Consider the following 24,508-nt stretch of genomic DNA (forward strand, 5'->3'; position numbering starts at 1 on the left):
TAGCCTGATAGGTGGCTCTGGCCAAGAAGGAAAACCTCATCCAAAAAGATCTTGCCCAGGGTTGCGAGTCATCCCTAACCTTAACCCTAACTAGATTCACAGAGATCGGCTGGAAAAATGTTACATATGTGGACTGGCCTGTCTGGACAAGGTTTCTGTTTTGCACAGAGCCGCCTGGCATCTGTAGCCTAACCATCGCTGGGTCAGGACATTTTTATTCATATTGTTCGATTTGCAAATATAACGTGTTTGGCGTTCTGTCAAACAATGAACAGGAACCTGTTTAACCGAAAGGTGCGGCAGCTGACTATCAATAACTTTTGTTCTGCGGCGATACAATACTACAGTACATAACAGGCGGGGCACACACAGGTGTGTGCTCATATCTCACAACCCTCTTGAGCCCAGCCCTGCTGAATGCTTCACGTGCACATCAAGCCAAGACTCAACGCTCTCCAGAAGTTGCCCCCTGCTGGACACAGTCGATCACTACCTCAGACAGTCCAATCAATCACCTAACTGGAGACAAGTAAAGTGGAGGAACCATTATTTTGGCTGCTCTGCCTTCCAGTATGTGATTGTGAAGTGGTCCTCCACAAACAGGCTGGCATTCAGGAGAGAACCACGTGCCCAGAGAAGGGATGTTGCAAAGCCCCCATCCATGCTTACTGTACTGCAGAACAGGACAACGGATGCCAGGATGCAAATCTGCAGCATTGCAGTTTTACCCCAATTTTTCATAACCAATTTAAGGAAGGATTTGACTGTTCATTCAGAGAAGAGAAGAGAACAGAACAGAAGATATTCCCCCATTTTTCTCCATCTGAATTCACTGGTTGTACTTTGCTTTCCCTTCCCCTATGGCACCTGTGTGTTGGAGAGTGAATGCACTCCTCGAACACACTCAGCCTGAAAGCAAGTTAGAACTGCCCATACTGCTAGTCTCACAGCACACTCCAGGAGAACTAGGCAAAGAAGGCGCCCAGTGGGGAGCGAGAGGGAGACCACACCCTTACAACTTACACCCACTCGACTGCAAAATGACAAATCTCTGTTAGTCAGATAATGACAAACTCAAACTAGCAATTTCTTTGCTACAAGACTGTTCTTCAACCAGAAGAGCCACTCAACACGCTCTCACTTTTCATACAACATATATATATTTTCTAACTTAATGTGCAGGTTCAGGACAAACTGTACTGCAGCAGGACTCAACGAGCCCCCTTAAATGGTCTTACAGTGGCAGAGGACACACTTCTGGGCTTGGCTTTAAAAGGAAGATTCTTCAAAGGACGATTAAAAACACACACACAGCCACAGAGCTGACCAATAAAATGGGGCTTAAACAGTGGGAAAGAATTAACCCTCTTTGCTGGCCTGAGTCCAGAGGCAAAAGTCTGTTAATCTGGGAAAGAAATGATGACTTAATTAAAAAAAATTTAAATTAATAATGTCCATTTTTAATTAATTTACTAGTGAACCTGAACCATATGGCTTACAGGTTGGCACTATCTATGCACTAACAGTAATATTGCAGCTCAGGAGCTCTGCAGAGTCCCATTAAAATGCGACTCCACAGCAGCGAGCGTTGTGAGATAGGCGGGTAGCTGCTTCAGATGGAGCGGCGCGTTTGGCTGAGCTGCGCTGAGGATGCGCGGGGCGTGCTCATTTCTGCATTCCGGCAGATACAGGCGGATGCAGCCTGCAGAAGACGAGGAGAGGGGAAAATGCATCGTCGCTAATCTAAAGCGGCGACCCAGCAGAGCCACGGGACCCCGTGCAGAACCTCACCGGTACCTGCTCGAGCCACCGCACCTTACTGCATTTCATTTGCAATCGGTGCATTGGCCAGGCAGCCCCTGAAAAAGCGATACAAAACTCCAATGGGTTTTACTAGGTATAATGCTAAATATATGAGCAAATAAACAAACTATAAATAAATAAATACCTAAATAAATGTGTAGTCAATGCAAAGACACCAGACCTGACCTACAGCCATCCAATCAGTAGCTGGACTGACTCAGAAGCAGAGCTCCGCTCAGCCTGGGCTCAGTGGAGAAGCACCTGAGGACCTGACAGCGCGTGGAAGCAGGCAAACACAAACAAACAGAGCGGAAGCAGCGAGGCCTCTCCACCCAGCCCGTTTCTGCTTCACCAGCAATTTGCGCGCTCTCGCCCCGGTCTCCACAGGGCCAATCATCTTACGTAACGCTGGCTTTAATATCGATCACCTCGGAACTCGCCGTGTGAACTTAGGGGCGCTCGCTCTACGATAATAATATCCTTCCTTTTCTCTGCCTAATGATTTTCACAGACCTCCCAGGCCCTACCCTCACACGCACTGCCTTGTTACAAAAACGCTTCTGCTGAACTAAGACTTTTATCCATAACAAAGAGCCACCTAGGGTTTTTTTTTTATATGAGCGGGTAATACTTGGGGAAAGATTTTGGTTCGGGGTGTTGCTCGAACGTTTGTAAACCTGCCAGCCACGGGCCGGTCTGTCCTCAGAACTGCCAGCCACGGGCCGGTCTGTCCTCAGACCTGCCAGCCACGGGCCGGTCTGTCCTCAGAACTGTAAGGCCAGCTAAACTGTTTCCCAGGGCTGACTTTTCTTCAGAAAACATACTCATTAACTCCAAGCTCCACATAGATATGCATGTACAGTACCTGAAAGGTGAGCTTATATGGTTGAGACTTTTTGTATTTTTTTTTTTTTACAGTGAACAGGACAAATGCTGGTCTAAACAAGCCATAGACATAGACAAAAAAGGAAGCCTGTTTAAGCAAAATCCTCATCTGTGTTCTGAAACGTAACCATTGGATCTGTGGGCAAGGTAAAAAATAATTTTTATTTATTATATAATAATAGTTTGAAGCAGCCTGTAATTCTGAACATACTCAACGTCAAAGAAAATATAAAATGAAAGAGGTGTGCTTCTAAAAAACATAATAAAAGGTTAAAATATTTCCAGCTAGATGAGTTTGATTCATAACAGCAATGTGGAATATGCACCCCACACTAGGAAACTACTGCAGAAATGGCAACACTCATATTTCTAGTTTGTTGGTACAGGTAGGGTTTTACACTGGGCAACAGGACATAAACAGGGATTTATGAACAGAGAACAGCTGAACAATAAATTCTGTGGCTTCAAAGTTTTATATTAAGCTCACTGAGTATGAAAATGAAGTGTGAAATCAATTTTCATAAACCATGAACAATGCTTAACTGCAACCTTTTTAAAACCGCTTGTCATTGATTATTATTTATTTTATTTTATTTTTTTAAAGCTTGTGTGTGTGTTTTCAATCACCCAAAATCCAAATGATGTCAAAGCACAATCAGGTTTTGTGCCTTCGCGAGACTAGTCATCACTGGGCGTTGTCTACAAGCACTCAGAATGTAGATTTTAAAAACACACACATTTTCACCACACCTCAAAGTGTTCACACAGTACTTCTGCGTTAAATATCCTAAGCTAACAAAGGAAAACTTGTCATGCCTTCCTGGTACTTTTACGGGCCTAAGAACACCTGTATATTAGTTTTAAACTGCAGGACCATGTGTCACAATAACAATTGCAAATTATTATGCTTTTTCTTCTGCCTATTATTATTATTATTATTATTATTATTATTATTATTATTATTATTCATATTATTCATATTATTCATATTATTATTATTGTGTTGTTTTATTATTATTATTATTATTATTAATAATAACAATAACAATAATAATTATAATAATAATAATAATACTCATAATAAAGAATATAACACTTATTCTTGTTGTTGTTGTTGTTATTATTATTATTTTATTATTATTATAGCTTCACTCCTACTACTAACATGAATTGGAATTATTTTATTGCTACAAGCTTACTCCCACCACAACTAGTTTGGACAGATTAAGGGCATAAGTGACAAATTAGGTCATTAAACGTTTAATACCTTTCAAGACCATAGAGATTTTTCTCTTGTAAACAAGTTTATTTCACACTCTGTTGCTGGTGTGGAGTGGATATTTATTTAACTTATTAAAGACTTGACACAGTAAAATGTTCAGTGTTAAATCAACTCTTACAGAATACATATGGTCCCTACTGCACTCGTATGTACTGCTAGAGTTGAATAAACATTGGACATTACTGTGCATGGGCATATGATTTCGAACTGTTGAAGCACTTTGATGATATGCTACTATTGTAACATAAATAAAATAAGCGTTTCTCTCAAAAGATATTTACAAACAATAACTGTTTCAAGAAATGTGGTGTCGGGTAATTTTTGTATAAAGTTTTAGAAGCATGCAACTGGCATGTCACAAAAAAGTACGAAAGGTCTGCTGCGTTGGGTGTCTAGTTTCTGTTTTCCATTGAGTGAGTTACGTAACACCGTGAAGACATTCTTTCTCTGCCTTTCTCCTTTCCGTATACTTTAATCCTATGCAGAAATAAGGGGGGAATGTGGGTCAGCAGGTTAGGAGTGTCTCCGAGACTGACTTTTTCATGCAAACGCAGTGAGATCAACCAAAAAATCTTGAAACGGCGAAATGCCTTCACACCTGCCGCTGCCCACTATTACATAACCAAGCGTTGGCTGGGCACTACCAAGTTACAAAGTGAAACAATGCCTCTGCTCTTTAATTGTGGATCAACACAAATCCGAGCTACACGTTTTTGCTGGGAACAAAAACAATGCCGACGGATATATGTTACCACAAGCGTGTGAAGCGATGCAGTGCAGGACTAGGATTTCTGCCCTGCTTTGGAAAAACGTGGATCTCCGAAGATTTTCCCCTTCTCTTTCGCCTGTGTTTATGGCTAAACCTGTTACATAACCAGCTTACGTTCCACATTTAACGCATCAGACTCTAAATATACGCTTCCGCTGAGGGAAATGTAGGAAGACTAAAGAACGCGGAATATCCGTGTATTAAAATTATTACATGCGTGAATATTATATTATGAATGAAATTGACAGCATTAAGTTACATGTGTCGCCACAAAGATGTATTTTTCCACTGAACTTGCATTAGACCGCGTAGGCAGTCTACGGGGGGTGTGGCTATATACTGTCTACTCCACAGCGCAGGCAGCGAATAATCAGCCATTTTCCTTAAACTGTGAAAAACAGATAGGTATAAATCACAGAATATATATCCATATAATGTCATCGCGCTACTAGGGAATAGTAAATCATAGACCAGTTGTCATCCCGCCACGTTAGCTATCGCGTCTGTCAGGCTTGCCCACAGTTGCCACTGAAGAGGTGGGGAGGCAAGTAAAATCTATTTCAGTGACAAATGTATTTGGAATATTGGAACTTCCAAATTAGCAATTGCCAGGGGAAGTTTTGCTCATATAAAAACACAAATAGAAATGAAACGTCAAAGTTACTTCTAATGGCACCCTCAGTCACAGTATACCTACTTTCCCAAAGTTTACTTGCACAACCTTGTGCAGTTGAAAAAACGTGTTAATAGCATCCTAACTCGAATAGTTGGATATGAAAAGTGATAAGAAGGAAAGGTTTGCAGAATTGTCGATGCATATGCAACATTATCACTGTGACATTTGGAAGTAACCGAATGTGAAGCTGTCCACACTAGCTATCTATCACTCTCAATCCCAGATCTAGTTACCTCGCACAATGGGTAATGTAAGACCTGTCAATTGTGTCGAACACTCAAACGCTGGCGTTGCGCCTTCTGTATTGCAAATTTAAACATAACATACAGCTATAAAACTTCTGCCCGTGATCATAAAAACTGGACTTTGCAATTTATGTAAAAAAAGTTAAATAAAATAACAACGGCGGTCGTCTAAAATCTCCAGTCTGGAATCTATGTGCTCCAAAAGCACTTTGAAGTTGGCAGATTTAATGTGATAACTCCGCCAGCCGTTTCGAGTATTTTGAGAAAAATATTTGCAGCTTACCTCTGTTGGTGCTAGAACAGCTTTGCCTGCGAACGGGGGCTTGCTGGTCAGCTTTTCGGAGGCTGTCCAGGTTTACCGGGGTGTCCCTGACCGGGGTAGCCGGCTCCGAGGCGCTGTTACCCGGGTCGCTTGCTGGATCTGGAGGGGACTCCATGTTTTATTTCAGATTTATTTTTAAACTAGTGTAATTATTTCACGATAGGATTATATATACTGAGAGCACTGAGAGTCCCGTCTTGCTATCTATTTTACAGTAGAACTATGAAACGTGAATGTGCGAGTCTCCGTAGAGGTGGGTGTGTGGGTTTGATTGTCCACTGGCAGCGCTAGTGAGAGCGGCAGTCATACAACTGAAAAGGGAAAGCTTGTCAATAGTCGAGAGAATAGATGCAGAAAGCTGTATGTTCATACGTCGAGAGGTTAGGGCTTCTGTTTTGTGCAGGGATGATACTGGCTGGAAATCATTCTCTGCATTGTTCTTAAAAAATTAAAATATAAAATGTAAACGGAACAATTGGCTGTTTTAGGTAGACTACAATCCAGAAAAGTAATTTTGTGCAAAATAAAATTTTATATAATATAAAGCTGTATGCCTGATGCTGTGTTCCTTGCGACGAGATTTTCTTGATCAATTACTAAATGCACATTTAAATAGGTTATATTTCTGAAATGTTTTCGGTGCTTTCCGTTTTACAATTTCAATTAATGGGCTATTAGGTTAAATCGTTTAAAAATAATCTCACACATAGGTTTGCTGAAAGTTTGTTGTGCAAACAGTGTTTTAGTTTACATAATTAAGCTTACATTTATGAAAATAAATGAGACAATACTATATTGTCCACGGCTGTAAGACCTCTTAAAACGCCCTCGATTTACGTGCAATAATGTGTAGTGGCCCGCAATATGTATGGCATGTGTTATCGATGCCATGTCATATTATTGCGAAGTAATATTTCAGAATTTGAGTAAATAATTAGGCCCTATATATTTTTGTTTGTGAGCACAACATAGCCATCCAGAGTGCTCTCTTAGCAGCTCCGCTACGCTCCTTTCCTAAACGGCTTCTTGTCATTTATATTTTAAGACGTACAGTGTATACCTCTTGGGCGCGTGCATAATTGGTGGCCCTGGAATTATTCATAAGAATTTCAAGAAACGCTGCCAATACGCAGACATGGCAGAGGAATGTCAAATATTTCTAAATTCATTTGGAGAGATTTTCCATAAATATATATATATATATATATATATATATATATATATATATGTATAGATGTGTGTGTGTGTGTGTGTGTCCATACAATTGAGAAATAATATAACCGTAAAACATCACCCAATGCCTACTTTGAAACACAAATTATGTTTATATACATTGTGCGCATTTGGAGTATAAAGAATACTTAGAATTTCCTTCAGCACTATGTATATTTTTCTATGAAAACTATTGGAAAAACTATTGTTTATATTTTTCCGATGGCTAAATTTATGCCACTGGAAGTCTGGAAGTGCCTGATTGTTGGAACCTTTGTGAGTAGATTAACTTGGTCTGGAATCCAGTCGACTCGGCGGCTGAACACGGAAGGTGCCGGGCCTTGTCAGCCCTTCCAAACTTAAAAGTTTGGGCAAACAAATTTCACTAAAGGCCAACAGAAGACTGCAGTGGTTGTTAATTACGTTCCAAATTGTTCTATTTCGATTTGTGTTTCCGTTAGGCCCGCACTGTCCTTATATTCGGATCTCCTCCTTACTGACAATCCATAACTCCTCTATCACACCAGCGCTATAATTACAAACACCATGCTTTATGCATGTGATCACGGCGACCTGTTGGTGACGTGCTACATCTAATCTCCGCCTTTCAAGCGCTGCACGTGGACTTTGGCATGGTCTTATTACTCAATCCAACCCGTTCATAAAATGGGGTTAATAGACAGCGTGTTTATATTCCCATAATACAAATAATTTAACATAATTAATAATTACCATTTGCCACACAACCATACTATATAATTTAATATTAAAATATGTCTGAATTGGACATTGAAGTAATTGTCAATCACTGCATTTATGTAAATGAAATAACTAATGCATTCAGTTATTAAAGCAAATGTATATTTCATTGGTTTTTTGCTTCTTAATAGCATCACTGGAATTCATCTGAGTGGTTATTACGTTCAGTGGATCAGGTAAGCTCTTAGAGTAGGTACTACTTTGTTATTTTTTTATTTTTTTATTTTTTTTATTACTGGTGCCTGAAAAAGACTTGATATTTGATTTTAAAAATATTTTAAAAAACTAAGTTCCATAAAGCAAGAATGTGTAGTCAAGAATTATCTTGAAAAGGCTTCAGAATAAAAATGGCTGGGCATTTGGGACAGCCAACACATTGTCTTGTTTTGTATTTTAAAGATAAAAGGGCAAAAGCTGAAATGATGCTCCAAAATATGTATTAATACACAGTCCTTTATACACACACACACACACAGAGTCAATGAAAGGACATGACATTAAATACCTGCAGGTATGCAGTTCACCAGTCTTCTACTTTGTGAATAATAGTAGAGTATAATTTATTTAGGATATTTTGTGTGATGGACGATGGACGAAAATTCTTCTTTAGTTGTCTGTTATAGCTTTTTCTATTAAATTTATTCTATTAAGTCTAAATTTTTAATGATATCTGATATTTTATGATTTATCCACTTTCAAGGCCTAAATATTTTTTGTTTTTCATCAATTGCAATAGGTGGCAAATTCTATTATTTCCGTTTAGTTTCATTGTTTCTTCACCTTCAAAAGGATTGCTTCAATGTAATATAAACATATATACATATACACAGTATTTAAATATGTATAATTACAGATTTAGTTCATTAGTTTTTATTATTATTATTATTATTATTATTATTATTAATAACAATAATAATAATAATTATTATTATTATAATTGTTATTATTGTTATTATTATTATTAATAATAATAATAATAATAATAATAATAATAATAATAAACAAAAATATGTTTTTATACATTTTGTTTCACTATATGGAATTCCAATTATTTTTTTACATAGGGGCATCATAGTATTTGTGACTTTTAATGTTATGAAAATAAAAGTATTCATGTTATGTAAATTAAAGTAGTCACGCATGTTCAATTGAATACTACTTGGGTGAATGACTCAGCCAGTCAGTCATTTTTGTTTTGGCTGTGAAAAACACCTTTGTTGCTTCAGCAGTATGTTTGGGATCATTGTCATGGTGTGGGATGACACACCAACCAATGAGTTTGGAGGCAACTCAGACAGATACAATGCTTCTGTACACTTCAGACTTCAGTCTGCTAATGACAAGCAAGCCAGTACCTGTGGCAGCCAGCCATAAATGGTGAAACAATAACACCCCCACCAGCATGTTTCACAGATAGGTGGGGGGGTAGGGGGTGCTTTTGATCTTTGGTACTGCAGGTCATTTTTTGACCTCCAGTCTTTGTACTTGCTATCACTCTAATACAGGTGAATCTTGGTATCAGCTGTCCACAAGATTGTTTCCAACTCTGCTAGCTCGTTTAGGTACTTCTTAGCAAACTATAACATGGCCATCCTGTTTTTGCAGCTAACTGGTGGTTTGCATCTTGCAGTGTAGCCTCTGTGATTCTGTTTGCGAAGTCTTCTGCCGACAGTAGTCACTGACACATCCACCCCCTGCCTCCTGAAGAGTGTTTCTGATCTCTCAGACAGGTGTTTCTTCATTATGGTGAGAATTCTTCAGTCATCAACTGTAGAGGTCTTCATTGACCTACCAGGCTCCTTGCAATTATTGAGCTCACCAGTGCTGTCTTTCTTCTTAATGACAAACAGTTTCTTTTGGTAGGCCTAAGGTTTGGCCTATGTCTCTGACAGTTTTTTTATTTTTATTTCTCAGCCTCATAATAGTTTCCTTGACTTTCATTGGCATAACTGTGGTCCGCGTGTTGACAAATTCAAATAACAGTCTCCAGAGGCAATCAAAAGCCCAGAATCAAGACTAGACATAAAAATCTCTCTTATACCTACACCAAGGAAGCAACTGAACACACCTACTTAATCAGAAAAACCTGAGAAGCCATTTGTCCCAAACATTATGGTGCCCTGAAAAGGCATGGGAGTGTATATATAATACTAATTTTGACATAGTGAAACTACAAATGCCTTTTAATAAAGCTGAAAATCTGCACTTTAACCACATGTGAATTGTTTGTTGACAAATTTAAAGTTGAGGAAGGCCAGATGAAGAAAAAAAAGTATTTGTTCCAAATATTATGTAGCTGTATGTGCATCTATATATAGCAATCAAAAAACTCAGCTGATTTCAAATGCTGTACACACACACACATATAGCATTTAAAATCAACTGAGTTTGTCTTCAGTTTGCTTTTTTTAAAAAGTTGTCTCACAAGACTGAAGTACTGACACTGATGAAGCCCTGCAGCCACATGAAAAAGATCAGACTTCAAATCTTTGAAAGACTTAGCAATTGCATTCTTTCTATGTTGTGTTACTACTTCAGTTTCTCAATGGGGAATCAAGTTTGACAAGCAGAATAACAGTTCTTTTATTTTGTTTATTTCAGAGGCAAAACAACTCCAGATCATTCCCATTCTAAAGGGCAACTAATCATGTGCAATAATAGCACACACTAATCAAGCAAAGACTACATTTAGACATGTATTCAATGGGAAATTATATGACAAAACAGGATGCGAGTGCTAATTACAGCAGTGCTGCATTGTTAGCACATTTCCCCAATTCCTTATTCAGTAACTTTATATGCTAAACAAATCCTGAGGAATATGTTCCTTTCACTGTTAATATTTTCTACTGCACATCAAACGTCATGAGGTGAGATATTATTTGAAAAAATAAAATGATGATAATTTAATGACGTGCAGATTACTTTGAGGCAGTGTTCTTTGGGGATATCTATTCTAATAAAACAATGCAATGGAACATTTAATACAACAGATGCAGACTTCAGGCTCTGCAGGTTCAGTGAGGTTGATTCAGACTTTGTGTATCTGACTTTGAGCCATGGCCAAATACTCATAGCCAAATGATGGCTTGAGCTTGTAGATGGCCACTGGCCCAGTCTGAAGAACTTGATCAGAGTGGGAGGACGGAGACAGAGAGGAGGAGATATGTAAACTGCAACAGAAGGACGACGGATCAGTGATTCTGTTACACGCTGGTGTTGGTCGGGGGGTGGGGGGGGGGCATAGAGATTTGGTACTTCCTCCCTTACTTTCATTTCATGTTTCCTTTTTTAGTTAATTTCTGTGATTTAGAACAACTTGTTATTGAAGGTATTTGCTTTGGATTACTGGCTAGCAAAAATCATTGGGCTATCGTATTTACTGTAACCATGTGGCAGTTTAATTTTCAGACTGTTAAATTCTTCATGCCCATTCAAAATCTCAGTTATCTTGTTTAATATTTGTGTCATTTATATAATTGGTGCTTTGTTAGACATGTATTTGTACGATACAAAACACCATCCACTATTTGTTGCACTAGATACTACAAAGTCAATGTATTAATAAGAAAATCACTTTAAACTGGCTCAACCCCAGGGTGTTGAGTATCTGTCTGTTTTTCCGTGGTGAACACCTTAGTGTTTGCTAGGCCCCTGACTGAAAGTTTGTATAATCTTTGCTGATGCCCAACAGCTTGTTCAAACAAGTTGCCTGGGTTGCATTGTTTGAATCTTTATGTGTTCAACAGAAGACTCTGCCCAGAATACTCACTGGTGCACTGTGTGCACTCAGCTGCAAAATAGATGGCTTCATCAATATATACTTCTGCGATACCTCCAACCATAGGCATATATTTATGTGGGTATGAGGGGTACCCCCACCTGTGTAGAGGGACTGTAAAATTGTTCCCACCAATAAATTCCATTCACACCACACAGGTTTAACTGTGTATCTACATCTGTCTTCCCCCCATCCCACCTACATCCTTCAAAAAAAGAAGATCATTTGATAGGCCTAAGCTTGCCTCCAACTTCTGAGGGAAAAACGATCATTGTTCTAGGTCTCTCTTTGAAGAGTTTGAGCTAATAAACCTTAAAACCTTTGATAATTTACAGTATTTGGTATTAGTATTCATATATGGAATAGATATTTTCCCCTTAAATGTGATAGTTTGTTTGTTAGCCTGTGAGAATATAGGGGTATATTAACAGATACCGTATCTTTAAATAAGCTAATAGGTCAGAATCAATTAAATAGCCATCCAAAGTAAACTTGTAGGTAATGTTGTGGGTAATTGTTTCATGTTTGGCAGTCAATTCATAATTCATGATTCATGATTGGTTTGACAGACAACCGAACAACCATGGCACCCAAAAAAAGGAAAATGGTGAAAAAGGAAAAAAAAGCATTTTAAAATACTAAAAGAGTAAGAAGATTGCTAACTTTAAATCACTTTGTTCACTCACAGTTGAAAATGATTCCTAAAGCAGGTTTAATTAACTTGAAGTTAGTAAAGCTGAATACAGCATGCTCAAATTCAGTGCACTGTATATTTAGTGCAATTTAATCATGACATTAGGGTTGCAGTCAGTAGCCTGTATTATGACTATGTACCTAACTAAGAAAGCTTAAATAAATTATTTGTTAGTTGTTGAGTCATGCAGATGAACTGAAATTCCATTCATGGTATTTACTCTGTGTTAGAGATTTTTTAGCTATGAATTCCTAATAATATAGACCACAGAGGCGTTACAATTCTGAGACCCGAAAGGTCTTGAATGATAAACTTTCAAAAAATAAAATCACAAATATAATATAATATTATAAAAAGTGTTCATAAAAATATACAATTTTATATTTTGACTGTATGAACACTTGCGGTTTTCGCATTACATGAGTATTGACAGCAACACTCAAACATACAGCTCAGAGTAGCAGAGCACCAGTTCACTGCCTTTCCCTTTTTCCCCTTACCTAATTCGTCCATCCACATATCGATAATGGACATTTTGTATGCTCAGTCATTAAGAGAAATAGGGCACTTTGTCTCAGTGCCCTATTTCACAATGGTACAGCTTCTTTTACTGTGGATTTCCATCTACAAATGACAGTACAATACCAGGGTTTCATTGACTGAACAAAATTACATTGCCAGCAAGGCAGGAACAAAGCAAGTTTCAAGCAGCTGATCATGACTGATCCCTGTTCTTCTATTTACCATGTTTTTTATTATATAATCGCTATCTGGATTTTTTTATTTTATTTTCTTCTGTGTAGTGCTAATATGTAATCAGCATTTTAGCACCCTACCATAATAGGCTTTTTCAATTTCTATTTCTGCTGATTTGATTTTACTGCCACTTATTTGAATATAATTATTTACCTCTTACATGAATCATATTTTGTATTCATGTCTATTGGACCCCTGTCTTTGTAGCCACTTGTACTTTGGTCCTAAGGAAAGTGTTACTTATCAGGGCATGTGTCCCTTCTGTGTCTGTATGGTATTAAAAATCATTTCACCAAGCCTTATGTGCACAGATAATTCCTATTAAAGATGCATGTAATCAAATTATTATTATTATTATTATTATTATTATTTTGTTTCGCAGTGTTGCTCAATCTGACCTACTTACCACAGGGTGACCAGTGTAGGAGAGTGATAATCACGTCACATCGTGTCCTAGTATCGAGGGGGCTGTGCCAATTGGCCTGTCACCTGTACGGTTCTGCACCACCTACCTGGTTACCAAGTGCAGTTAATCTACGCTGACAAAAAACACAAAAAAAAGCCACAGAGACTGAAAACCGATGCAAGGCAAACAGCAAGGGTGTGGATGGAAACAAATCACAACAGTAACAACATGGCCTGGAACTGCCAAGCCTAATGCCCTTCCTTACTGGCAGTTATGGCCAATCCGGTTTGCTGCCTGAGTGAAGTATTGTTACAATCACAGAATAATTGCCAAGTGTTCAGTATTCTACACTGTGTACTGTACTTGACGCGCATATACGCACGCACACGCACACACAGTGCAGTCCATAAGTATTTGGACAGTGACACAGTTTCTGGTGTTTTGCCTCTGAACTCCACCACATTAGATTTGAAATGAAACAATGAATATGAGGTTAAAACGCAGACAGCACGAAATCGTCCCTGCGTTGTCAGAGAGTGCTGTCACGGTATCCTGCTACAAGGCCTTAGCTTTACTGCATTTCACTGAAAAAAACTACGTAATTAAATTGACTTTCTCTACTTATGTCCACAGATGTGACATGAGCCTGGGACTTATCATAACAAGCATGACACCACCACCCTGCTGTCTACATATAATGTGCTGACAGTGGAACAGGTCAATTTTTTGTTATCTGTTGCTGTGTGCATATGTGTACAACCAGTGGCCTAATCAGGGTTACTTGTGAAAAAAAGGCCACGCCTCCCTTGTGATGTGCGTCACACAGGCATTGTTTCATACCCACAATGCTTATAGAACACACTGTAACTGTATTCTCTTTAGCTGACTCATCAAACGCTGAGTCAATGAAATTCCATTCTTATGTGTCTAATGTGAAACAATCCCCAAAAAGATAGTAGGAAGGAAAGTAAACATTATTTGACGTAAATATGTGAATTTATATGGCTAAAATAGTGACTGTGGGACTCACAATAACGGGGCAGAGAGTTTCGGTTGTACTGAATTGGTGGTGGACTTTGAATCCTGCTTGAGATACTGCTTGTGTACCCTCGAGCGATGCTCTTCAGCTGAATAGTATCAGCTGAAACTCTCATGAAAAATGTCCTCAAAATGATAAACGTGTAATTACAGCAGCCCCCGCCCCCCCACCCCACCCCACCCCACACAGCCAAGGGAGTGACATTATGATACCATGGTGTGGTGATCTGGAGTCTCACCCTGAACTCTCAGCTTCAGAAATGAGCCCTGAATGGACATCTGTGGAATAATAACGATAGAAAAACGATTAGCATGGAATCACAGGAGAATGATGTAGTGCTGTGGGATCGGAGGGCGGGCCTGTGGAGTGCCGATGAACAGATGGTGGTCGGCTTGTAATGAAATGCATTTCTCCTGGTGAGTGCTGTCCCTCAGAGACGCGACAGAAACAGAGAAAACAAGGTGTTGGTTTTTGGGGATCCCTCTCTGGACTTGTCCGGCACCCCCTTAAGCTTTACTTGTAAGCTGACCTGACCTGTCCCTCAAAGCTTGGTCCTCCGTTATTGAAATTTAAATGAAAGTCATTGCCTTCTGGTGACCACTGCACAGAGAAACCACTGCATCCCTCCCCTGGGTATCGTCAGGTCATGGGTCCCCCAGCAGTAGCATGCTGTGATGGTCACTCTTTCTGCCATCTCTATTGGTATCTCAATACACTGAGCTAATGGGTTGTTGTTGTGGCTCTGCATTCAGTACTATATGTATCTACACTGCTGTATGTATGAATGTCAAACTCCTAGAGTTCATTTATCTCTACTTAAAGTAGGAGTAGGAGGTTCTCTCCGATTAGTTTTTTTCACAACAGTTTTCAGGTGTTTCAAATCCCATTTGAAACAGATGAACAGATCAGTTGTGCATCACTTCCAGGCTAACACAGTGAAATCTATTTGTGTATTACTCTTGTTTTAGTAACCCTGTCCTTTTCTGGCAGCCAGTCGCTTCAGCCAGGAATACACAAATCCATGAAGACACTTCATGTGGGGACACAAGCAGCCTGCGATCGCCAGTAAACATTCGTTTTGAAGAGCCAGCTGAAATATGAAAAACAAAAAGAAAAAAAAAAGTGCTACCACATCAAATTTGTGGGCAATTTTCTCACGCCTTTTTAAGTGAGGACTACCAAGCCTTCCATTGCTAGTTTCTGTGGAACACAGTGGAGGAAGTGAAATGATAAACACAGAGTTCAGGAACATTATTTCAGGGGCTTTGCTAATATGCAAACCAAAGTGAATTTCACGGCATTGGGGCACCAGCCCTCCTCTTGTCATAATGCAGATTGCTAGCTCTGGTTTCCTTCTCCCTGTGGAAGTCTGCAGCAAACCAAACAAACTGGGGAGGAATCCAGAAACTCTGATTTCTTTCACTGTCAGCTGTATGTACTGTAACCCCTGTACTGGATTTAGTTCTTGTGAAACTTGATTGGTCGGCTCCAGGGAAATGAAACTGAGAAGAAAAACAGAATGACACACGTACTTCAGTTGACAAAAATTAAACATGTAGTGACTTCACTAGAAAAATAAACCAGACCAGTTCATCCAGCAAAGGCTCCCTTACGTAAACTTTGATTTATATTCAGTAACAAAGAATTCTTGTGTCTCAAGGAGGTCTTCCAACCTCCATCTTATCTCAACCCTGTTTAAAGTAATGACATCACAATCAGTCATTTTACTAACATTAGAATACTGGAGGGGTAATGGAATTACGACAGCATGTACTCAGACATAGCAGAACAGGAAAGGGCCAACATTTTGCATCCAAAATGTTATAGATTCCATCTGAAAGACCTTGTAACAGCTAATAACGTAATAACTTCCCGATAATGTAATAAATAGTTGTTCTAAGTGTCAATGGAAATGTAATAAACTTCAATATTGTAATAAATCACTAATGTAATAACTTAACAAAATACAAAATTATTGGTAATTTATTACATTATCTGGGGGGTAAAAAAAAAGTTACAATATAATAATACACATACACAGAGCAGGGAAGGAGGAGACTCATTCATATGCACAGAGAGCAAGCCACAGCCGCCAGAGCAGCTAAAGGGGTCGTTCGAGCAATGAGCACAGCGATCCCCGCTAAAGTGCTGCTTTTACTGAGCAAGCTACCCAGCAACTTCAACAGCACTGAGCAATTTTGGGGTCATTCATGTAGATATGCTTTGTCACAGTGGAGGGGTTGTATAATTGCAAGGCTGTTTTGCATGTTTATGTGTCATTTACCTAATTCCATCAGGTCATGAGACTTCCTGAATGGCCTGATGTTGGATGTTGGCCTTGTCATTTCAGAGAACACAGCCACAACTTGTCTGACCCATAATTTCCCATGACGTAGGCCTGGATGGAAATTTGCACCTTTAGGCTTAAAAAAAAAGGTGACACAAGAATTATGAGTGCCACAGAACTCTAAATAGGATTTTATGATGTATTTGAATATGTGTGTGTGTGTGTGTGCATGTGTGAGTGAGAGAGAGAGAGGGAGAGAAAGAGAGAGCGCGTGCATGGTCTTGATTTTCAATGCCGATAATTGCTAAGCTGGGAGTACCCGTGAGATCTAATGAGCTTAAATAGCAATGTACCTGCCGTGATTGTAAGTAATTGTTTACACACAATGTATCGCTTGCATGATTAATTTACGAGAAGCTGGGAACAATCGCATTTAAATGGTTCACGCTCCCAATCGCTTCCCCCTGGAGAGAGAGGCACCGTCGCCCCAAAGCCTGAGTGCTTTCCGTCTCGCAATTAAAAGAGAGGAAAATTGAAATAAGGAAAGACAAAATTAAAAGAGAACACAAATAATTGTGGCAATATAGCAATTATGGGCATAGCAATTACTGCAAAATTGACTGGATTGACTCGTGGTCTCCTTTCATGAAGAACAAATCTAAGTGGAACCAGTGACTGCATCAGGACATGCTGGTGGGAAGCTTAGGGGAGGCACTCTGTCCATTTCCATGAAGACAATTAGTCGCTCATACAATATTTAGACATTTTGAAATACGCAAACCTAGAACGGTTAGTCAAATACAGATGGGGGACGTTCACAATCTTGTTTTGAATTCTGACACGCAAGAAGCACGTAGAGACGTGCCCCCCTCGCTCTGCTGTTGACCAGAGACCACACAGCCTAACTTCTGACTCCCGAGTGACATCACCGAGCATGTGACGAGGGGGGAGGGGTGAAAAAAAAAAATAAACACAATCAAACGGGATTCAGAGGCTCATCATCTTCCACAAGCGGGCAATCAGCGGCACTCGGGCGAACCGCTGGCGTGAAACACGGCGGATCCTCGAGAGCCGGAGCTCCCCGCGCCCGCGCCCGCGCCTCGCCAGAGGCCCGCGGCCGCACGGGGGCCTTCAGACGAGCCCCCGGGTTCTTTTCTCCCCCTGATTAACTGAGTGGAAAGTCCCGCGCGGGATTCTCCGGCTCGGCGTGATGAGGACGAGGGGCAGGGGTCTGATGAAGGGCGCGTCGCCGCGTGCGACGGCGGCGGGTCGCGGCCTGCAAATTCCCTATCATCGCCTCCGAGGGTCAGGAGCGGGCCGTGTGCAGCGGGTCGTAGATTGACGGGAGGACATTTTCGGGGAGGTTTTTCGCGCTCGCATAGGCAAGCGGGAGGAATCTCGCACCGCTCTGCGAGGGGTCAAACCCCTCACCTTCATCTTTCTCTCTCACACTACCGCGTGTGTACTCTCTCTTGCCATCTTCCACTCTCCCTCCCTCCCTCTTTCTAGTATTAGCAGCCCCTTTGACCCGCTGCAATTCACCTCTATTCGCCTGACTCTAAACTTAGTTCCTTTTTTTCTGAATAGGGCAGTACAGAGAGAGAAATGGGGCCAGCTAAAACCATGATCTTCTAGGCTGGTGCAGAGGATCTTTTTGCGCCCCCCCCCATTAAAGACTTCCTAACCCTTCCCCTATCGCATCCCCGGCCCCTCTGTAAAAACCTGTGAGGAGGCAAGGGCAAGTCTGCTGCTGCCGGTTTAATTTTTAAGCGATGATGAATGATGGCTGCCGTCGTAGCCGGGACGGCTAGGATACGGCAGATCTGAGCCGAGCCGAGCTTCACGCCTGCCCGTGTTTAAAAATGATTGATTAAGCTGACACTCACTGCACAGAGCACCACGGCTCCATTTGTCTTCTGCCTTTTGTAAGACAAAGTTTCAAATCAATGAAGTACAAAGAAAGATGCATCCTTCAGGCAGAAGTTGAAATTTGAAAAAAAAGGGTATAAAAACCGCAGTTGAGACATGGCAGCGATTGGCTTTTCCCTCTTAAAAAAACTTTTTGGCAAAAAAATAGCAACCTTATTATTTTTTATTGATACATTTTCTTTTTAAAGGAAAATGCTGTAAGTTTCAGGAATGTCCAGAAAGAAAAGAATTTGAAATTTGAGGTTCTCCCACAGAATAGCGTGCAGATCACTTAGATACTGACACTTATTTTCATAAAAGTTTATTATTTAAGATCCTGTTTGTTGTCCAAGTTTCAGAATGACTGAAAATAGCTTAACTACCCTCAGGTACTGCAGGCCTTTTATACAGATCAGATCCCCACTCACAATTTTTTAAGTTAGTACCTGTTTTTGAAGTCTTTCCACTGTGAAAAAAAATATGGCAATTGTACAAAAAAAGAAATATCAAGGGAAACAAAGACAAATTACTCAAATGACAACAGACCACAAATTCACAAACTCTTTTGTATATTTTTTCACATTGACTCAAACCATTGTGAAATTTTACCCAGTACACCCAGATTTGCAAATACAGTTACAGGGTAATAAAATCCTATATCCTAATTCCCCACAGTATGTCTTGTGTGGTCTTAATATGCCCCCAAAGATGACATCACAAACTTTCTGTCAATGCTTTCTCTGTTTCGCGGCACATTAAAAATGAACTTTGACCTGAAGGTTCAAAGTTCAACAGTATCAGATAGTTGGGGAGAAGGGGAGTTCTGAATAGCTGGAGCCAACCATGCAGATTGCCAGCTCTGTACACTTCCCAGCATGCATCAGTGTATTTGTCAAAATGGTATTTTTGGTGCATGGTGTTTTTGGTTAATGACAGAAAAGGCTGGTATTCCCTTAAACCCCATAATGAGTGGAGATGCTATAGACTGTCAGTCTTGGGAGAGAGACTTGTTGGAACCAATCAAAAGGTTTTGCTCTCAAACCCAAAATACAATGATTGGTTAAAATCTGTTGCTCATGGAGTTTGGAATCTCCGCACATTATCGTTTTAATGCAGCTTCATCCTCTCTGCACAGGCTTGGATATCACAAGAAAAAAATTGTCTTTTTGTTGCTTAACCAAAGCGATACTGATCAACGCTGGGAGCCCAGTCTAATCTATAGGCAAAGCCTTCTGCAGATCCCAGAGTCCCCAGCTCCATCTGATGAAAATGCCTAAGACCCTGTAATTATCTTTGATTTTCCCTATCCCCCAATTAATAAACCTCCCACATGACGACTATCTCTCATTATCAAGCTCTACCACGCTGTTCTGCTCAGTGCGAGATACAGAGGGTCCAGCCGAGTTCATTGTGTAACTAAAAACCTCCAGGACACAGCAGCCGTGATGTACTTACACTGGTAGCAAACGCAGGCTACTTGCTAACGAAAACTGCGCCAGCTAGGCTGTATCGAGAGGCATTTCTGATACAAAAAAGTGTTTTCCCCAGCTCACACAACTTGCCTGGGGCCAGGAAAATATAGCACGCTACCCCGCGAACACGTGTAACAAGACAAATTGATCTCTTAAGGGAAGGTGCCGAGCCGGCCTCTCGACATCTGACTGCGGCGCATTAAAAGCTAAACCTTTGTCCTGCGGCGGCTATCGTTTGAAAGGGCTCCTTGTTGACCCTTGACCGTTCCCGCGGTGAGAGGGTCTTGTGTTACAGTGTTTTGAAATGGATAATCAAAGCCGTTCGAATGGCATGCCTTCAGCAAAGTGCCGGCCTTTATAAAACATGAACGAGGACATAAAAAGAGTGAAAAAAACCCAATTCCGTTCGATTTCTTCTTCACTCCACGCAGTCCTGGTAGTCTCATATCAGGAGTGAGGGATGGGAGGCGGTTTAAACGCGATGTTCCACCCCCGAAGGCAGAGTCCCAAACGGTTCGATACGTCGCTCGCAGCCAGGGGCTCCAAATCCTGACTACGTGGCAGGAGTCAGTCGGAACGGAACAAGAGAAGGCGTAGCTCGGCTTGCGTAGAGACGGTTGCGCGTTCAAATCCCACACAGGATTCGGGACAATTTCATCGAATTTAAATTCAGTGCCTAGATCACTGTACAAATGAGAAAAACTGCCAGTCAACACACAGGATGAGGCTTCCGCTAAGCAAAACAAATAAGACCACACACATATGACTAGGCCAAATCATACTGGTGGATCTGCACTGGTCATTGGGTGGGTGTGCAGGGTGGCTGGGTGCAGTGCATGCTGGGAAGGAAACCCTGGGGGCTCCAGCTAGGCCTTTTCACCTTACAACCCCCAGCTTGTGTGTCCTTTAAGCAGATTTGTCTTGCTGACAGTTTGTTTGGACTGCTGATCTGCACAGTGTCGGATGTGAGGAAGATCAGACCGCGGCGGGGAAACCAGCCCTTTGGTAACGACGCTGGTTTCAGAGCCAAACAAGGCTGCTGTGAGGAATGACAGCGTGTTACATTTAATGACATGTAAAAGAGATTTATCCACTCCACCTACGAGAATATGAGAGTCAAGGCTGTGTGCGCCTTTTTCTGGGAAACACTATAAGCTCAAATATGCCTAGTGGCAAGTGTTGACACACGCACTAACATATAACAGCATGAAATGTTTTTCTGAAAACTAAATCCACATTACAAGATTATTCATCTGAAAATACGCTTCCGGAATGAGTTTGAAATCTTGCCTTTTGAAGAAAGGGCACAGTGTAAAGACAAGTTTTTTTTTCTGATGATACAATTATGTGAGGGAAATTCAGAAGAATTTTTCTTTCTTTTCTCTTTTCAGTATTTACAGGACTCACCAGATAGAAATTGGACATAAGCATCAATGCCTTAAAAACATACAGCCAGAGAGACTGTGTGGCGCAGCCAACAGCGGCCGACTTTGAAATCATACACAAATGAAAAAAACCCTGTTTGACTGACACAGTATATGAGACAGGCTGGGCTGCGTACGTGACAGAGTGAGATATGATGGGGAACCTGGGAAGGGGAGCGGCCGGGTGGCTGAGCGAGGCCGAGCACACTCTTGAGAGAGCGCTGCGCTCGGTGATGGAGACGGGCTCGAGCGCGCCGCCCCCACATTTCTCATTTCGAGCGCGGGACATCGTAACGGCAAACGCAGCGCTTAGCGCGTACGGCCGGGTACGGATCGCGCGTCGCGGAAGCCGTCGTGTTGCTACGCATAAAAAGGGCTCGGTTCCACGGAAAAAAATGCTACCAAACAGCGCCACCTAGCAGCGCCCGGGAGTAAGAATCCCTCTGAGCGAGTCTGTCTGAAGGTGATTAACATGAAAAGGCTCGCATGGTAACAGTGAGATGTGCAGCAACGGCACAAACAGCACACATTATATTTATATCCATACAGCGTGATCACATCCATCACTGTAAATAGAAAACCACTCGAACAGGATGGTTTTCCATTGAAGGACATTCCATCCTTTATGGATTATGTTATTGGGCTTGTTGTATTAACAGTTCTGATTAATGATAAAAATTATACACGTGCAAATTAGAACGAAAGAAGCCCATTAGATATATCGACAAATGATGCATGCACATGCAGTGATGGATGCTATTTCAGAAAAATACCGGTTTGTGTTGGAATACATGGCGCAATGTAAATCCCAAACAATGCCAAAAAAAAAAAAAGATTCACTGTGTTGTAGTAGCTCGGTATAGTGTGTTTATATGGGGATTTACTGTCTAAGGCTTTGAATTCATTCAAAGGCGAGTCAGGCACTTTTAAAGCAAACAGGGGTAAACAGAAGTGAGTCGGGAGGTTGAGTGGAGTTAATGTGAAGAGAGAGCAGAGTGATTCTCTCAGTGTGAAAGTGGGAGGGTGAAAAATGGCACGGTTATTTGTACCTGACAGAAGTTAAGAGTTCCTCCCGCAGGCGTGCCGGCTCCCAGCAGACCTCCGGGATGGCTCCTCTCCTCCAGCCCAGTCTCACCTTGCAGGAGCGGGAGAGTGCCTCCCAGGGTAGCCACCCGGCCCTGCTGCTGGGCCGTGGGTGTGTGTGTGTGTGTGTGTATGCATGGGTGTGTGTGTGCATGTATGTGTGTGTGCGTGTATATGTGTTTGTGAGAGCGTGCGTGTGTGCATGTGTGCGTGCAGGCATGCACATGCGTGTGTGTGTGTGTGGGTGTATGTGTATGTGTGTGTGCGGGCGTGTGCATGTGCATATATGCATACATGTATGTGCATGAATGACCCTGTGTGCATGTGTATAATATGTGAGTATCCCTGTGTGTTTAAATCCATTTCAGGGAGGCTGGGAGTGAGAACAGGGACCTTCCTACAGCTCCATATGAGCACCAGTAGTGGCTTACCGCAGCCATGATGAAGATGTTCACCCCAGGAGCAGTAATCATGCAGTGCAGGTATAACATATCGAGCTATGCTCTGGGCTTCCCCCTTTAAACCGTCCGTCCGGCGTGCGGCATGGTCACTCAAGGTCACTCGAGACGCAGACGGAGCCATTGGCCGAAGCCCGTCATGCCACGTGCGCGTCTGGTCTCCGTTGGCCGACGGTTTGTTCCTGTGCACCAGCGTGCATCCTGTCCACGTTGCCCCCGTCCAGTGAGTCACCCCGCCGCAGAGGTGATCTTTAAAACCCCGGCCCGAGACCACGGGCGCTCAGCGAGCGCGGGTCACCGGAGCGGCGCGTCCGTTTCCTGCCCCTCCCCCTCCAAACGGGCCGAGTGAACATGTGACACTGATCAAAGGCGAGGTTAACATTAACACGCCCTGTCAAAACAAAGAGACAGAACATCACGTTTAGATGGCATAAATGCTTGCGGGTACTAGACTGGAGGCAAGGACAGCAGTCGTAAGTATCAGCTTCTGCTCTCTCAGTCCTCTGCTCTCTTTTTATTGGTTCTCAAGGCATACTAATTAAAGAAATATCCCGGGAATAAAATAATCCCTTTCTGCCTCACAGTATTCTCTGAATTTTGGTCTTTAAAAATAGTGCCCAGGGGCTGCTGGACGGCTCAGGCGGCTAAGGCACCATGCTGTGGTGAATGCATGAGTGCCAGTGCTGGCTGTGGCTGGTAGCTTCACATTAGCACCACATTTCGGAGGAGGACCTTGGATGTCCACACCCTCCCAAATTAGCGGTGGGGTCTGCAGCATTAACACGACTGTGGTGGCAGACGATTGCCCATTAAAAATTGGGGTAGCAATTACAGATGCTGGGTGCCAAAATACATTTTAAAAAGCCCTGGAAATCAGATCTCAGTCCAGCAGACCAGCTTGTGGCTCGAGTTCTAGAATGTTCAAGGAATCCAAAGGAGACCTGGTAAAAAATCCTTTTCAGACGGCTGGATGGCTCGCATGGATAAGGCACCATGCCGTGGCACATGTATGAGCCTCATGGCCTTGGATGGAATGTGGACCATACCTGAGTGAAGCAGGAACGCGGCTGTGGTTGCAGACGATTGTCCACTGCAAAATGGAGTGGGACTTGGAAATGCTCAGCCCCGCATTGGGCACCATATTCAATTTAAAAATCCCCTTTCAGAATTTCCACTAGCATAAAAGATACAGAAGTCAGTTTCTTAGTGTTGTCGGTCAGAGATGGCAGAGAACTAAAAATAAAATA

At 41.6% G+C, this 24,508-nt stretch overlaps 1 protein-coding gene across 1 annotated transcript in view; it reads right to left on the reverse strand.

Annotated features, from left to right (window-relative positions):
• The window catches only part of LOC135241632 (nuclear receptor ROR-alpha A-like), a 245,464-nt gene extending 239,207 nt beyond the window's left edge, over positions 1–6,257 (reverse strand). The window contains exon 1 of the mRNA XM_064312176.1: positions 5,944–6,257. Within this exon, the coding sequence (XP_064168246.1) occupies positions 5,944–6,097 (154 nt within the window). The 5' untranslated portion in view covers positions 6,098–6,257. The remainder of the gene's footprint in view (positions 1–5,943) is intronic.
• Positions 6,258–24,508: the final 18,251 nt, after the last annotated feature.

The sequence above is a fragment of the Anguilla rostrata genome, chromosome 16 (genome assembly GCF_018555375.3).
Source record: "Anguilla rostrata isolate EN2019 chromosome 16, ASM1855537v3, whole genome shotgun sequence".
NCBI lineage: Eukaryota > Metazoa > Chordata > Actinopteri > Anguilliformes > Anguillidae > Anguilla > Anguilla rostrata.